At 44.1% G+C, this 15526-nt stretch overlaps 5 protein-coding genes across 5 annotated transcripts; 2 read left to right on the top strand and 3 right to left on the bottom strand.

Annotated features, from left to right (window-relative positions):
• Nucleotides 1–1148: 1148 nt before the first annotated feature.
• Nucleotides 1149–2783, bottom strand: PHALS_11115 (hypothetical protein F444_01462; the record flags this gene model as incomplete). Its single annotated transcript, XM_024726654.1, has 1 exon — nucleotides 1149–2783. The coding sequence occupies one exon, from the start codon at nucleotides 2781–2783 to the stop codon at nucleotides 1149–1151; it is 1635 nt and encodes a 544-aa protein (XP_024577310.1).
• A 76-nt stretch (nucleotides 2784–2859) lies between these two features.
• Nucleotides 2860–6015, top strand: PHALS_11114 (isoleucine-trna ligase; the record flags this gene model as incomplete). The annotated part of the gene is made up of 1 exon (XM_024726653.1): nucleotides 2860–6015. One exon carries the CDS (start codon nucleotides 2860–2862, stop codon nucleotides 6013–6015), a length of 3156 nt encoding a protein of 1051 aa, XP_024577309.1.
• Nucleotides 6016–6154: 139 nt separating this feature from the next.
• PHALS_11113 (uncharacterized protein) lies at nucleotides 6155–8112 on the bottom strand (the record flags this gene model as incomplete). The annotated part of the gene is made up of 4 exons (XM_024726652.1): nucleotides 6155–6195; nucleotides 6269–6320; nucleotides 6383–6452; nucleotides 6518–8112. The coding sequence occupies 4 exons, from the start codon at nucleotides 8110–8112 to the stop codon at nucleotides 6155–6157; spliced, it is 1758 nt and encodes a 585-aa protein (XP_024577308.1).
• A 1209-nt stretch (nucleotides 8113–9321) lies between these two features.
• Nucleotides 9322–10893, bottom strand: PHALS_11112 (uncharacterized protein; the record flags this gene model as incomplete). The annotated part of the gene is made up of 1 exon (XM_024726651.1): nucleotides 9322–10893. One exon carries the CDS (start codon nucleotides 10891–10893, stop codon nucleotides 9322–9324), a length of 1572 nt encoding a protein of 523 aa, XP_024577307.1.
• Nucleotides 10894–11058: 165 nt separating this feature from the next.
• PHALS_15478 (uncharacterized protein) lies at nucleotides 11059–11301 on the top strand (the record flags this gene model as incomplete). The annotated part of the gene is made up of 2 exons (XM_024726650.1): nucleotides 11059–11211; nucleotides 11275–11301. The coding sequence occupies 2 exons, from the start codon at nucleotides 11059–11061 to the stop codon at nucleotides 11299–11301; spliced, it is 180 nt and encodes a 59-aa protein (XP_024577306.1).
• Nucleotides 11302–15526: the final 4225 nt, after the last annotated feature.

The following is a 15526-nucleotide window of genomic DNA, read 5'->3' as shown; positions in this document are numbered from 1 at the left end:
ACTGAGTCGCAGTGAGTAGTGACCCATGATCTGTGTAGATCACGAACGATTTGGCCCAGGAGGAGCACCCTGAACTTGGCCAGTGCATACTTCATCGCAAGTAATTTCTTGACATGGATTGAGTAATTCCTCTCCACAGTCAAAAGCTGGCGCGATTCGAACTCGATCACCCGACCTCGTCCATCGGCGTCTGCTTGCAGCAAATAGCCGAGGGTCTAAGACCGAACGTGGATACAAGCGCAGGAGAGCCGCCCTGTGAGCATCCTCCACTTTCTGCTTCTGTGCCTCGTCGAGGCAATTGGTAATACTACCACTTCCCCCTGAAACCGAGAGGTCGGGGAACGGACACGGTGTCCGCAATGTTTAAACAGGACTCACGTCGTACCGTTGGCGCACTTCATCCTCCTCGTCATCCCATACTTGGAAAAGAGTATCCGTAGAAAAATAAAGCAATGTCAGGAGTGCAGTAAGAAAGAAGATCGTGAAAGAGGGTTCAGTGTACACTTTTTTAAAGACCCGGAAACGCTTGCGTGGTCGATCTAATGACCGCCGAAGCATTGAACACGCTGAAACAATCATGGAGATGATGGTTCTTCTGACGATATATACCCAATTGTATTGGTAGCGACTCTCTAAGTGAGTTTCTAGCGCTTCAGAAGATGCACCTAGCGATATTATCGATTCTGAAGACGTTCTACAACAACCATCCTCAGAAGTTGCGTGCAGTGGGTGGAGGCTTAAAATTACATGCAGGATAAGAATGATTTGGGGAACGACGGAGTTGAGGAAAAATTACTTATTTCTGGAATTTTTCGTGCAACCTGGCCAGTAGAGAATGGCCTCGCGGTTCTCATCGTTATGGCATGCGTGGCAATAAGCAAGCACTCAGTGATTTAGTTGTATCTGCCAATAAGAAAGATTCTAAATAATTAAACAAATATTTTTTTTTTAATTTTTATGAGCTATGTACTCCAAAATTTAATCAAAAATGCGCTAAATTTGTATAGTTTTTAGTATAAAATTATTACATATTCAAACAATAAGTTGTCGAAAATGAGTAGTGCAACATTCGTCAAACTATCAACTCCAGCATATAAAAATAAATTGAAAGTAATTATAAACCAAACATCGACGCTTATTGCCTGCCATCACTCCCAGCTTGTGTCGACACGTACACTTTCTGGAATTGCAATGATGATTTTCATTGATGCAGCATCGGTAGCGTCTACATCTCGACGACAAGTCCAGCCATTTGAGCCTTGCTTTTGATGCAACGATTCAAGCAACATTAACAGCTTTGGTGGTGCTTCTTGGTGCTCAGCAATATCGAGAATTGCTCCATAACCAATAGCACTTGCATCTACCATTTCGTGAGCTTCTGAGTTGCTAAATGAGGGGACAGTAGCGGTTGAAGGGGGAGTCATTTGACTATTGTTGGTATTATTGGACCAAGTCGAGTATCGTGATGGGGCTGGAGCTGGAGTTGAACTCCAAGGTGACGATGTTACAGTTGCCACTTTGCCACTATTGCCACTATTGGCACTATTGCCACTTGCGAAAAGCGAAGTGATGGTCGATTTAGCACTTCGAGGCTGCACAAGTGCCTCCATTTTCTGCCAATCACGTACAAGTGCACATGTGACAAGAGCCAAAAAAAGAAATCGTTTTGACTCAATTTGAAATTGTTGCCGAAGTAATTCGGGTTGACACAAACTGTGGCGGGTATGTGACTTTGCGGCATCTCCATGATAGAGCATTGAGTACCGTAAAAATTCACTGACTGTCATGCGATGCACACACTTGCGAGGAAATGCAAGCCATTGTGGGTCAAGTGCTAGACGCTTAACGTTGGCAGTAATCGCAGCTATCCATTGTCGCTGCATTTCAGGTGAAAACGCATCTAGAATCAGCTCTTCGTTTCCAGCAGCGTCAGAGATTTTGACACAAAAAGGGCGTAGGGAAAATTTACCACGGTAATCGAGAGGTTCAATTCGCATCCCTTTTGCAAGTGCAAGTTTGCCTTTTTGGTTACTTTTGCCGCTTTTGTCGTGAAACGGGTTCTTTGATTTGTCATGTTTGCCCATTTCGTGTTTGAAATAGACTATTTCTCTCTCACGTAATTGGACGTACCGCATCCTCCAATTGGCTTGTAAATTACCGACTCCTCGTGCTCGTTTGTCCAATTTTGCTGCCATCGTACAAATTTCGGGTGCAATATTTGCATCTTCGTTCTCTGTTTGAATTTGTAGCTTCGAGAGCGTCACGTACTCGTGAACTAAGTCAAGAATCCACACGGGAAGTCGATGACGATAGAATTTGGCAATATCAAGGACATCGTCTGTCACTCGAAGTGATCGAATGAGCTCTCGATCATGAAAGACTAAAGAGAGTAGCATGGCTGCAAGTTCACGGTATCTTTGTGTTGCTGCATAAAGTTCCAAAAGTCCACGTAATGCACTTAACGAAACTGTCTCGTGTGTGACCATACACTGCTCGACTAAATAGTGAACCCATTGTCCAAGTGATAAAGGCAGCGCTGCTAATTGTTTACGGAACAAAACTGGCGTCATTGTCTCGGACACAAAAAGTAGCACGTCTAGAATCACAGCCGAGCACCCTGTGGCCTCAGCAGCGTTCATAAGCGCACACTTATCATCGAATGAACGTAATGGGAGACGATAAAGGTCACGAAAATCACGCACTGCATCATCAGGCAAATCTGTACTGTTTACTAGTCCCAAATGTACGCGTAAGAGCTGTGCTACAGCATCTTCGGCCATCATTTTAAAATTTGAGATATTCTATTAAGTTCGCTTGTTACAAGTGTCAATTGAAGTAACTTTTAAGTTCCGATCCGCAATGCCTGGAGGTAAGGACTCCAAAGCGCTGGCGACGGCCATGCGTCTGACCTTAAATCTTCCAACTACACGCTTTCCAATGCGAGCTAATGCAGCTGTTCGTGAGCCACAGCTGCATGCACGTTGTGTGACTGCAGCCTACAGAGAACAAGCGGCAGATTCGACCCGACCGCTATTTGTTTTGCACGACGGTCCTCCGTTTGCCAATGGCAGTCTACACATGGGTCATTTCTTAAATAAAACATTAAAGGATATTATTAATCGGTATCAAGTACTACGTGGTCGACGTGTGGTGTATGTACCTGGTTGGGACTGCCACGGCTTGCCAATTGAGCACAAAGCATTGACACTTTTGCAGCTTGAGGCCAATGATCTTACACCTGTACAAATACGTGCATTGTCCCGTCAACTTGCTCGTCAAGCTGTGCAGGAGCAGCAAAAGGACTTTGAACGCTGGGGTGTGCTTGCTGATTGGTCTGGTGATCCAGACAGCATATACTTGACCATGAATCCTAGCTACGAGGCCAAGCAGTATGATGTGCTGAAGAAAATGGTGGTCGATAAACTCATTTTTCGTGGCTTTAAGCCTGTTTACTGGTCTCCAAGCTCTCGAACGGCATTGGCGGAAGCTGAGCTTGAATACCAGGACGATCATGTATCTAAAGCGGCTTACATTCAGTTTCCCTTTGCATCAATTGGAAAAAATACAGACGAAGAGACGGCAAAAGTGCTGAGCAAGTATCAAGACACACTCTCGGCTGTGGTGTGGACAACAACACCCTGGACCATTCCGTCTAATCAGGCACTGTGTGTCAATGCGGATCTAAAGTACGTGATTGTACGACCTTGCCACGTAAACTCGGATGCATGTTATTTGATAGCAAGCGAACTGCTACAAAGTTTTGCCCTGATGATAAAAAGTGACGTGCATGAACAAGTGGAACTTAATGTGCTTGAGACTTTGAATGGAGCTGATCTTGCAGGCGTACTATTTACACATCCGCTGACATACCGTCAAGCGGTTGTGCTTTTGGGTGAACACGTGACAACGGATGCTGGTACTGGCATTGTACATACAGCTCCGGGACACGGTCAAGATGATTATCGCGTCTGGATGGCGCATCACTCGAAAGATGGTGAGCATCCAAACATACTTTGTCCTGTGGATGCTGCTGGTTGCTTTACAGCTGAAGCTGGACAGGATCTTGAGGGTCTGTGCGTCCTTGATGAGGGTAACAATGCCGTTATTGAGCTTTTGAAAAAAACTGGCAACCTGCTTGCAATAAATAACCACCACCATCGATATCCATACGATTGGCGCACAAAGAAACCAGTGATTTTGCGTGCAACAGCTCAGTGGTTCGCTCGTCTTGATGCGCTTCATGCGCGTGGAACACATGTATTAATAGATTCTGTAAAGATGGTGCCGTCCAGTGCGCGTCGCCGTCTAGAAGCAACACTGTCGAGTCGCAACGAATGGTGTATTTCTCGTCAGCGAGCGTGGGGTCTGCCGATTCCAGTATTTTATGATAAAGTCACGGGCGAACCGATGATTACTACAGAGAGCATTGAACATTTACAAAGTATTGTGAAGACCTACCGTGTTAAAGATGTTAGTGGCGTCGTCGAACGGGAAGGAGCGGACTGCTGGTGGGATTTATCGGTACACGAATTGCTACCTCCTTCATTGCAACATCAAGCGGACAGGTATGAGAAGGGCACAGATACGCTGGATGTGTGGTTTGATAGTGGTACTAGCTGGCACGCTGTACTGACAAACATTCTCAGACCAGAGAAACACGAGCAAATTCGCGCTGATGTGTATCTTGAAGGCTCGGACCAACACCGCGGGTGGTTCCAGTCGTCGCTACTTACATCGCTTGCTATGCAAGACACGGCACCTTACAAGACTGTCATTACTCACGGTTTTACACTGGATGAAAGAGGCAGTAAAATGTCAAAATCTCTTGGTAATACAATTGTCCCGAACGACTTCATCAATGGTTGCGAGATGTCGGTACCTGTAGCTGACAAGGGCAAAAGGAACAAGTCAAAAAAAATCCAAAACAAATCGGAACAGATTGTGAACGTCAAACAGATAAAGGTGCCGGCATATGGCGCTGATGTCCTTCGTTTTTGGGTTGCAACGACCGATTATACAAGTGACGTTAGCATTGGTCCAGGTGTTGTAAGCAAGGCCAGTGATGCTTTACGCAAAGTGCGCAACACGGCGCGTTTCTTACTCGGGAATCTGTATGACTTTGATCCGTCGCAGCACGCTATTTCCTATGACAAAATGGACTTATCTCTAGATCGCTATATGCTTCACGAGCTCAATTCATTAGCAGCATCGGTGACGGTAGCGTACGACTCCTATGCTTTTAACCGAGCTCAACACGCTCTTTCACACTTTATATCCACCGATCTCTCGGCATTTTACATGGAAGCCACAAAGGACCGATTATACTGCGATGCAGCCGACGCAAAAACTCGCCGTTCCGCCCAGACAATACTCTGGCTGTCACTGCAAGCGTTGACTCGAGCGCTAGCTCCTGTTGCACCGCATACGGCGGAAGACATTCGACTTTATTGGCAGTCACAGCTCCACGGCGACATTCCGCTCGAAAACGTATGTGGTAGTATCTTTCTTGAGCATGGATGGATGCCCAGCGCTACCGAGTGGAAGAACGACGGCTTGGCTCGTGACTGGACTGCGATTCGTCAGCTTCGCTTTGAGGTGAATCGAGTGGTGGAGCAAATGCGTCAATCAGGTCGCGTCGGTAGTCAGCTCGAGTGTAACGTTTACGTGGTGGATCCACAGTCCGATTCCCGGGTTACTGAGCTCCTATCGTCATTAATAAGGAGCTCGTCGGAGCTCGCAGATGTATTTTTGTGCTCTGGTGTGGACATAGTGACTTCTGAGGTGGCAATTGAAAACACAGAGCAATTTAAGGCGAAGTGTCGATTGGATATGGGCCCAACTGACCCTCCCATGGATGTCGAATTTGTAGTAACTCCCGCTAGAGGTCACAAGTGTCCACGATGCTGGAAATACGCGCTGGAAGTGGATGTTGGTGAGACGCAATTGTGCTTTCGTTGTGCTCAGGCCACTGATCGACGTAGCGTCACGGAGCTGATGAAAGAGTTGATCGAGTAGAATGCATGTATATATATATCTTAATAGAGCCTAGTTCGCAAAAAACATTCATGCGTTGGCTATGATCATACACGATAAGAGTGAAGAATTTAGCATTAGATTACAAGCATGCAATGATGTGATATAAATCGCGTACGCGTTACCAATTCTTCGAAGCGGCTGTGACGACATCAAAACATTCTATTCGTTTAAGCATCACACGGCACTAATGTCATGCATCAGCAACTACCACAAAATTTGATAGTCTGCGTACTTCTGTCATTCATTGCAAGCTTCCATCCTATCGACTCAAAGGTACATGACGTCTGATAAACCACGCACACTTGACCAAAACAATAAACTCTATTAATCATTGAAAGTACTTTACTCGAGACGGAACAATCCACGGCAAACAGTCATGGCTCCTCTCGAGTGAGACGGACATCAATTCGTCATCACTTATCGTAGCTCTTAGCTCGAAAAAATTTCTGTGCAGAACTATCGCTATAATAGACACTCGAACCACTTTAAAGGCATCTTTGCCTGATTCCAAAAGGCATCTTCACTATGAAATTGCATGTCATAGTGATTTAACTCTGTACGATAAAATCGGCTTTTGTACGTGTCACGAAAGTCTGACACGTTTAAGCCTTTCGCACAGCTATGAAATTCTACTGTACCATCATTTTTGCTTGTTTTATGCGGAACGAGCTCGCCAAGAACCCAAAACTTTGCTTGATATGATGACATTATTCCAGAGTAACTCTCGCTGCACATGACTGCAAACACATTTGATCGATAGACCTCCTGCGCAGCCGCGTATTCTGCATTGAGCTTTTCCGTGCTGTAAGACCCATTTTGGTACGCCAACGACTTTATCGCTTCATTTACTGGACATTGATCATTGTAATCGGCAAGTTTTTCCGTTAATAAACCCGTATCCTCAGTGCAAACTTTTTGAGCAAAGTCGGAGGCCATGCTTCCCATCATAGGTGCAGCTGTACTCACCCACGTTGAGCTTGGATCTAACTCACATCTTTTGTGTGCAATAGCGCCAGCAAAAATTAGGCTTCCCATGGAGTGCGTGACAACGATAGTATCTTTGATTGTGAAATCAGTGCTACTATTGCTCACTGCGAGAGCGCGGTCGCACACTTTTTGCTGCTGTGTCGCGTTAGTCCACGTATAGTTCACGGTATTTAAATGTGCATACTTGATCGAAGTACAACATGGTGCGTGATGTGCGATAGAATTTCCCCAGTATTTCATCGAGTCCAGAAGACCTGGAGCTTCAAACTTCACTCCGAGGCCATGCACAAAGATACATGGACGAGGTGTCGACTTACAAGTACACGACTCATTGTCACTGTCGAGTAATGAGAAAGATAATGTGTCTTTCAAATCTCGCATCTCTTGAGGAGGTAGTAGCGTTCCTGTGAGGAGAAGTCGACCAATGAACGAGATCAAGCTTGGCATAACTTCAGTGTCACAATCATGATCACTTGTTGGGGTCACAATATTCACTTGATTCTCTTGAAAAGTAACGAGAATGTCTAAATCATGTCCATACATTATGAAACCGTGATTGTTTGACACACATAAAGCAAAATGAATAGAATCAACCGTCACTTTAAACAACCTGCCATTGCTGCACCTTGAGAAGTTAATCGATAGAGGTTTAGCGATATTTATGGCCGCAATGATTGCGTTAATTGGTGGGAAATCGTTAAATTCAGATTGTAAACATTGCGTCGATGTTGTCTTGGAGTTTACTTTTGTCGTTGTAAGATACATAGCGCCATTCACTTGTGTGTAATTGTAATGTAATTTATTGGTACGAAACGTAGCAAAAACGTCGTAAAGAACACGAGTTTCCTCATCCATAATGACTGGATTGGCGATAACAGAGAAATTTGTTTGTCCATAAATTCCCATGTCGCTACGCTTGACATGAAATTCAAAGAGCAGTGATGGCCAATTTGCACTATTGCCAAGAATTCGATGTTGTTGAAAGTAGTCATTTTGTACGATAGCTTGTGATAATGTAGCGAGCACCATGAGCGCCGTAACAACGCCCGACAAAGACAGAGGCATTGCGCGGTAGTTCCATATGCTCATCTTGAGAAAAATTAACTAACGGACTCGCTTCCAGCATGTTTTACGACACGAATTACATCCAGAATTTATCTAAATGCAAGGTCTTTTCGTCACATTGTACAATAATCATTTTGAAAACTTATTCATAAGATTGCCTTCCCTGCTGAATAAAATAAACAATTTGGATATCAATTTGTACAGAATATGAGTGCGAAAAATCACAAAAAGTAAACATGACCACCAACTCGTGTTAACTCATATTGCAAGTGCGGTATTCCTCTGCAGATCTTTGACGTATTACATGTTTCATATCTACTGATAAGGCAGCTGGCGGGAACACGGAGGTACAATCCAGGTAGAGAAATCTGATAAGAGATATCACTTTAATTATATCGCTGCTATCCATCTGATGATCGTTTGAATAAAGATGCAAAGATTGCGGATCGGCTAACAAAAATCAAAGTTATAAGCAGTCATCAAATTTATGTGTTGGAAGAGCCAACTAATAATGTCTAGAGGTCACAAACAGCCTTCACAATTTTATTAACAATATATTCGTGATCTCCATATTGCCATTTTGCAGCGTAAATTCAAAGGCTTCTGACTCACTCAGCGAAAAATCCGAGAGATGCAGTTGAAGGACTTGACGAAAAATCTAAAAGCTTTCCGGATTACTTATCGATAAGATAAAAAGTACTTACAAACTGCATCACCAGTGTCGGATGATACAACTGATGTCGCAATTCCTCGGAGACCATTAATTTTTACTATGGTTGGAGTGCAGTTTTAATGTTGACCATTGATATGTGATGGTATTTACTGCATTCGATGTATCGCTTAGAAACTGAAGTCGTCATGGTGACACATCTGACTCAATAAAAAGATTGTGATGTCTAGATCCATGGCCATGATTGCCGACTGATAGATCAAGTGAAACGTCTAGCAGATACACTGTGTCTTTAGCGGCGATTAGATTTACTTAATACTTGCAAAAGTACGCATTGACATTTTAAACAACTATAAAGGACAGCAATGCATCACATTACAAAAAGAGTAGCTATAGCAATCACAAACATAAACAAAATACAATGATCACGTATACGGAGCGGTGAAATCCACTATCTCAGCAAGTACTTAAGCATCCATTCGAACAAAGCAATTTTTAGCTGCTCGAATCCACGATAAAAAATCAAAAAAAAATTGATTATATTTAAGCGTCTTCGCTTTGAGTCACAACAAACACTCAAACCACTTCAGCGGCATTTTTGACGTATATAGTGGAGAGTCGCCACTTTTAAATTGCATATCTAGGTGATTGAGAGTGTTCCCATAAAAGCGGTCAAGATATGAATTGCCAAACTTGGATTCTGGTAATCCGGCAGCACAACTTTGAAACTCCACTAAACCATCATTTTGCTTGGATTTGTGTGGTATCAAGTTGGCAAGCATCCAAAATCGCGATTGGTACCTTGACCACAAACCGGAATAACTTTTACCACAACTAAGTGCATACACCTGCTCCCGATACACTTTCTGCGCTGCTTTGTATGCGCTGCTAAGCTCCTTTGAGCAATATTTTCCGCCTTCGTACGCCAATGACAATAGAGCTCCTGGTGGAGGACATCCATACAAAACTTCTGCTAAATTTTTGATTAACGCACTCGTATTGCCAGCGCAGGTATCTTGGACATAATCCGAGGCCATGCTGCCTTTCATCGGCCCTGACATCCCCACCCAGGTGGAGCTAGAGTCGAGCTTACATCGTTTATTGGCAAGAGCACCCGCGAACATAAGATTGCCCATAGAATGCGTCACTACGATGGTGTCTGCAATTAGATTTTCGGTGCTGGTATTGCTTACCGCTAGAACACGTGCACAGACTCGTTGTTGCAATGAAGCGTCTGTCCAGGCGTTAATGTAGGTTTGCAATCTTGCATACTTGATGGATGAGCAGCACGGCGCATGTCCTGTCAAGTCTCCCCAATAATGCGGAAATGAGTCTAGGTTTTCAGGCATTTCTACACGACTTCCTTGACCATGAACGAAAATGCAAGGGCGGGGCGTCGACTTGCACGAACATTCCGGCAGTCTTTTCGAAATAAAACTCATGTGTGTTTCCGCCGAGAGTCTTCTCGTGTTGTCCGAAGAAAGCAATTCTGTAGTGAGTAGTGCGTGTCCAAGTACAGTAATGGGCGTAGATGAAGCCGAAGATAAGCACTTCTTCGCTGAAGAATTCATAGTTGGTAGCTGAATATTGATAGGGTTCTCCATATACTCGACTGAAACGTCCAGCTCACTTCCCTGAAATGTAAAACCAGTCGTTGAAACACACACTGAGTAATCAATTCCTTTCATCGTTGTCGTGAATGAAGGACCGGTGGTGCAAGTACTGATGTTTGCGGGCTTTACGTCATTCACAGCAGCTACGATCAAATTAACGTCGGGTAGTTTGCTCAGCTCGGAATCAAAGCACACTTTTGATAGTCTGGAGGTCTTTGATGCACTGAAAGATACAATAGATGTGGTTGCAAAGTACGCAACACCATTGACTAGTGTATAGTTGAGTACAATGTCATTGTTGACATCGGTGATAGCGGCGTAGACATCGTAAAGCACATTTTTATCCAAAACAATAGCTTTAGCGTACATGTCAAAATTGCTAAGCCCGTAAACTCTCATGGCGTCTTGCTTAACATTGATGTGAAAATGCAACGCTGGCCATCGAACACTTTCGGGTTGAGTCCACTGCTGGGCATCGGGGCCGCTAAGATCCACAGCACTCGCGATCGTAAGCAAAGTCATCACTATTATCAACACTTTTTTACTGCATCGCAGCATCATTATCTCGTAAGAGAAGAAAGAATGAGCGTTTTTGCTACCCCATCCGGATAGTTATCGCATTTCACACGTCAGCCAGATGGAATATATACCTACTTTATTTTGGACAGCTAATTGCACATCATTATTATGTCGATGGACTATGATTTTGATCATGGCCACATAACAGATCCAGAATGCTATCACACACCGGCCAAGATCTACGACACAGACTTCACCACACATCATGCAACTTGTCAAAGCAGGAAAGCAAGTAATATAACTTTACATGCGATCATCGAGGTAATATGTTGCGTGTAAAATATATATTAAACAAAATTGACCTTTTATTATTTATATATTTAGGTCTCACCATCCAGCCAATTTAAATAATCCTAGCGTCTCTGATAAATCGGTGAAAATGTCGAAGGACCTCATACAATGCACGCACTTCGATGGCGTATCCTTCCGCTTACGCGTCAGCGCCTGAGAAACAATGAGACTGTTGGGAATTTTTTTTTTTGCCAATTTAGTCAACCTGCAGCTCAATTTATCGATATTATGGGGACACTTTTTCTTCTAATCTAAATTATTGAGAAATTATTTTACTGATTTATAACGATCGAGGAACTGTATAAAATTCAAAGCTCTTTCTCGATATTCAAAAGCTCCCTTCAAATCCTTGAAATAATCAATAATCAATTGGATCACAGTCGACACGATTCTTTGAGACAGTTTGTACGAAATTCACATTAAGCTTAGTATGATTGTAAATATTTTTACTTACCAAATATTGTTCTTAACGAAAATGAGAAAAGCTGAGTTCCTAGATACAGTGGGCACGTCAGATGAGAAAGACAGACGAAGGGGGGGGCTTGGTCAAGATAATGGAAATAATGAAATATTTATATTTTACATTTAGTCCAAATAAAATCTTGAAATAGTGGAGCGAACTAAAAATGTGGGTGTCTCTTTAAGGCTCTCGATTCTGATTCTTGTAGACTCTGAGAGTCAAAGCTTCTTTTGTTAGAGCTTGGCAACCTCGTTGCAGAGACGAGCCTACGTGATCATGGCAACGCTAGCGTTTAAACAAAACGATCGCATTCTAAAATAGGATTTTCAGCGCACCAAGATCCCGAGGGAGGATTGAGTAGAAAGGCTCAATCCCAGAATGATATATGCTGGCAGCGCTGACAGACACTTAGTGAGCTATCTACCCTCATTTGTTAAATAAAGTTAGACATCACGTGTGATTACCCAGTGGAGCACGCACGTTCTTTTGATGCACTAATATTTTTGTCCAGAAAACATAAAGTTCTCAACGCTTGGTCAGTTGCTTATTCTCACAGACTTCGTTGCCTTTATTTGCGGCACAGAACAAAGCAGAGTTTGATTAAATCATCAGGTCTTGACTCACATAAGCTAAGTAAGAATAAAGTCATCGAATCTGGCCTCGAAGAAGCCTTGACTCAAAGAGTCCGCGCATACAACGACCAGAGTTTGATTTTTACCACTTAACTCAATAACAGAGCCTAGATACTTCGAGGTAATTAGACTTTAGTTTCCTCTGCTATCTTAAATAGATTTATATTTGTGATTTATTCATTTAAACAAAAATTTATACGATATTACAGCTACCTGAATTGCTTCAGGTGAAGTTCGTAGTTTGCATGTAATATGGATCCGCCTTCACGGAATCCCATCATCTTCATTCGAACCGAGACATCAATACCATTAAAATATTGAAATTACACAGAAGTACAAAGTGAATTTTGTACAAATTCAAGGGTTGGGTTCTACATGATCGTATGGATACAGTGGGGCTGTCGTAGCTCTTTTGCTTATAGGAAGCTTGGTTAAAGTCGGTGAACTTCGTTATATATTTAAACCAGTACGAGTGTAGCGGGTCGCAATCCACTAGCTCTAAGAGTTACAACAACCTTAACCCGTGGCGAATTAGCCCTTCCGCTAAATAACGTAAGGTGTATTTCTTGGTTTTATTTACGGCAAAGCCGCCATATCTAAATCTATAGGTTTTCCTATCTATATAGTTAAACCTAATTGGATGTATAACTCTGGGACGGCCACGTACTGACTTCTAGTGTAACCCACACCATTGTGTGATCACACCGTATTTGTGACCTACACCGTTCCCATCAGGGCAAGTGAAACCTAGATTTAAAGAGCGTTATATTGAAAAGATCATCCATTTAAGCGAAAGAAGTCGCAAATACTACATTCGTCCAAAATATTAATGCGTTTGCTTTAGTTTAAAGCAGCTTGAACAGAAATCTATCACTATTGTAAAATGCAGAAATTGTATACAACAAAGCCAGAATAAATACAATCGATGACGTGGATAATTATGCAACTCGCATTAGTTTTCCAAACGAGCAGGGGTGCACTGGTCTATCGAGGCTAATAAATTATCGCGTTCTGGGCTAGCGTTATCTTCGATGGGTCTCGCCGAGACGTACAACCTCTTTGATGAGGCGACAGCGACGCCGTATGCTAGCTGCAAGATACTGGGTGTCGACCCGGCGTAGAATGTGTTTACCGTACACGAAAGCGCACAGCTATACACAGTCGTCAGCGGTATGACGGGGAGGAAGACGGCGACGTCACATACGAGGCTACTCCTGCGGTGGATGCTCTTATTAAGCTGGACGAGATGTTCATCAAAGTGTTCGGCGGTGCCTTATAGGCAGGGACATAGCCGAAGTGGTCATTATACAACCGAAATACGCGGGTGATGGTATGTGTGTAGTGCTGCTACAGGTTCTCGGGAGCAAGGAGTCTGGAAACTCGGACAAGAAATAGTCGGCGCGATTGCGCGCACGATTACACCGATATTCGTTGAATAACGGGTTACAGTATTATAGCCCCAATTCGACGGATACGCCACGAATTGTGGTTCCTCACGATAGGGATTTTCAATACCGTATTATCTATGAGGCCCACGACACCCCAAGAGGATATCAACTCGTCGTGGCTTCTGGATGAAGATATTCTCAAGGACACCAAGAGGGTGCTGAAAGCACAAAGTGGATTTTCAATCCTGGAGAATGCCTCGAATCCGTACTATCATTTAGCGAAGAGATTTCCAGACGTTGTTTCTAAAGACCCACCGTCGGTTTAAATTTCTGACCGAGATGGGTGTCATGAGATCGACCTAATTCCGGGAACCAAATACTGCGAAACCCGCAAATGACCTCTGCCCAAGGAGCAGTGCAACGTCATTGACGCCTTTTTCGTGCGAAGCACGACGCAGGGATGGTACGTGAGAGCAAGTCTCCCCATTTGTCACCCACGTTTTGTGTTTGGAAGCCGAACGGCAAGTGGCGTATCGTTCATGCTACAATAAGCTCATCGCTGCCACCATTCCGGCACAGACGCCGATTCCTAGAAAGGATGTTCTACAGAACAACATGGTTGGCACTGTACGAAGTAGAGTGCACTCGATTTGGTAGATGGATTTAACTAATTGCTCATGAGAGCGAGTGACATTCCGCTGACAACGGTAAGCACTCCGAGCGGCATTGCCTGGAAGTGGCTGGTGATGCCCCAAGGGCTGTCAAATGCACCAGCAACATATAATCGTCTTGTGACGCAGTTGTTCAGACCCCGCAGGACGTATGCACAGACATAGTTTGACGACATTTTCGTTCATAGTCGTGCGGAGCACGGGAGGACTGATGGGGAGAACCACATCGCTTCTCTAAGAGCGGTGATCGAGTGCATGCGCACGAACAAACCGTATGCCAATGCAGACAAGTGCACCTTTGGCGCGGAAGAGATTCCCTTTTTAGGGTGCTTCACTGGGAAGCGTGGCCTTCGAGCGGATCCCGCTAAGGTCAAGGCCATTGGAGACTGGACGGTTCCAAAGATCCAGAAGTACTTGTATAAGTGGCTTGGTCTCGCCAACTACATGCACAAGTACAGCGTAAATTACGCAGAAATGGCCCGGCCATTATCCAACCTCCTTAAAAGGATCGGAATACTGTTGGAACACCGATCATCAGAAGGCTTTTGACGGGGTCAAAGACAGCCTCCTACATGCACCAAAACTGGTGCTGCCCAACCCTGACTGTCTTTTCAGCGTCGTCTGTGACGCTTCGGACTTTGCTATCGACTGTGCACTGCTGCAAGCAGACGCCGAGGCGCGAGATAGGGTGATCGCGTTCGAATCTCGACAGCTCAAAGCTGCAGAGAAGAACTATTCAGTTTATGATAAGGAGCTACTTGCGATGAAGTGTGCACTTGTCAAGCTCAGGGTCCAGCTGCTCGGCTCCAAGCCGTTTGTGATCTATACAGATCATGCGTCACTACGCACTGCGACTCTGCCGCCCCACCTCTCGCAGAGATGGCTGGTTGGCTATCCTTCTTTGCGGAATATAACTTCGAGGTGAAGTATAAATCGGGAAAGCTGAATGCATTGGCTGATGCGTTGTCACGCAGACCAGACTATGTTCTTGCTCATGTTAAAACTAATGTCGTCTGAGACGGATTTGATCCGCACCGTGTATGCCGGTGATGGGATGTATGTAGCTCTGCTACGGGCTCTTAACGGCTTGCTATATTATAGCACTGATTCAACGGATACACCGCGAATTATGGC

This window comes from Plasmopara halstedii (genome assembly GCF_900000015.1).
Source record: "Plasmopara halstedii genome assembly, contig: Scaffold_526, whole genome shotgun sequence".
Taxonomy (NCBI): domain Eukaryota; phylum Oomycota; class Peronosporomycetes; order Peronosporales; family Peronosporaceae; genus Plasmopara; species Plasmopara halstedii.
This window is presented reverse-complemented; position numbering and strand designations above follow the sequence as displayed.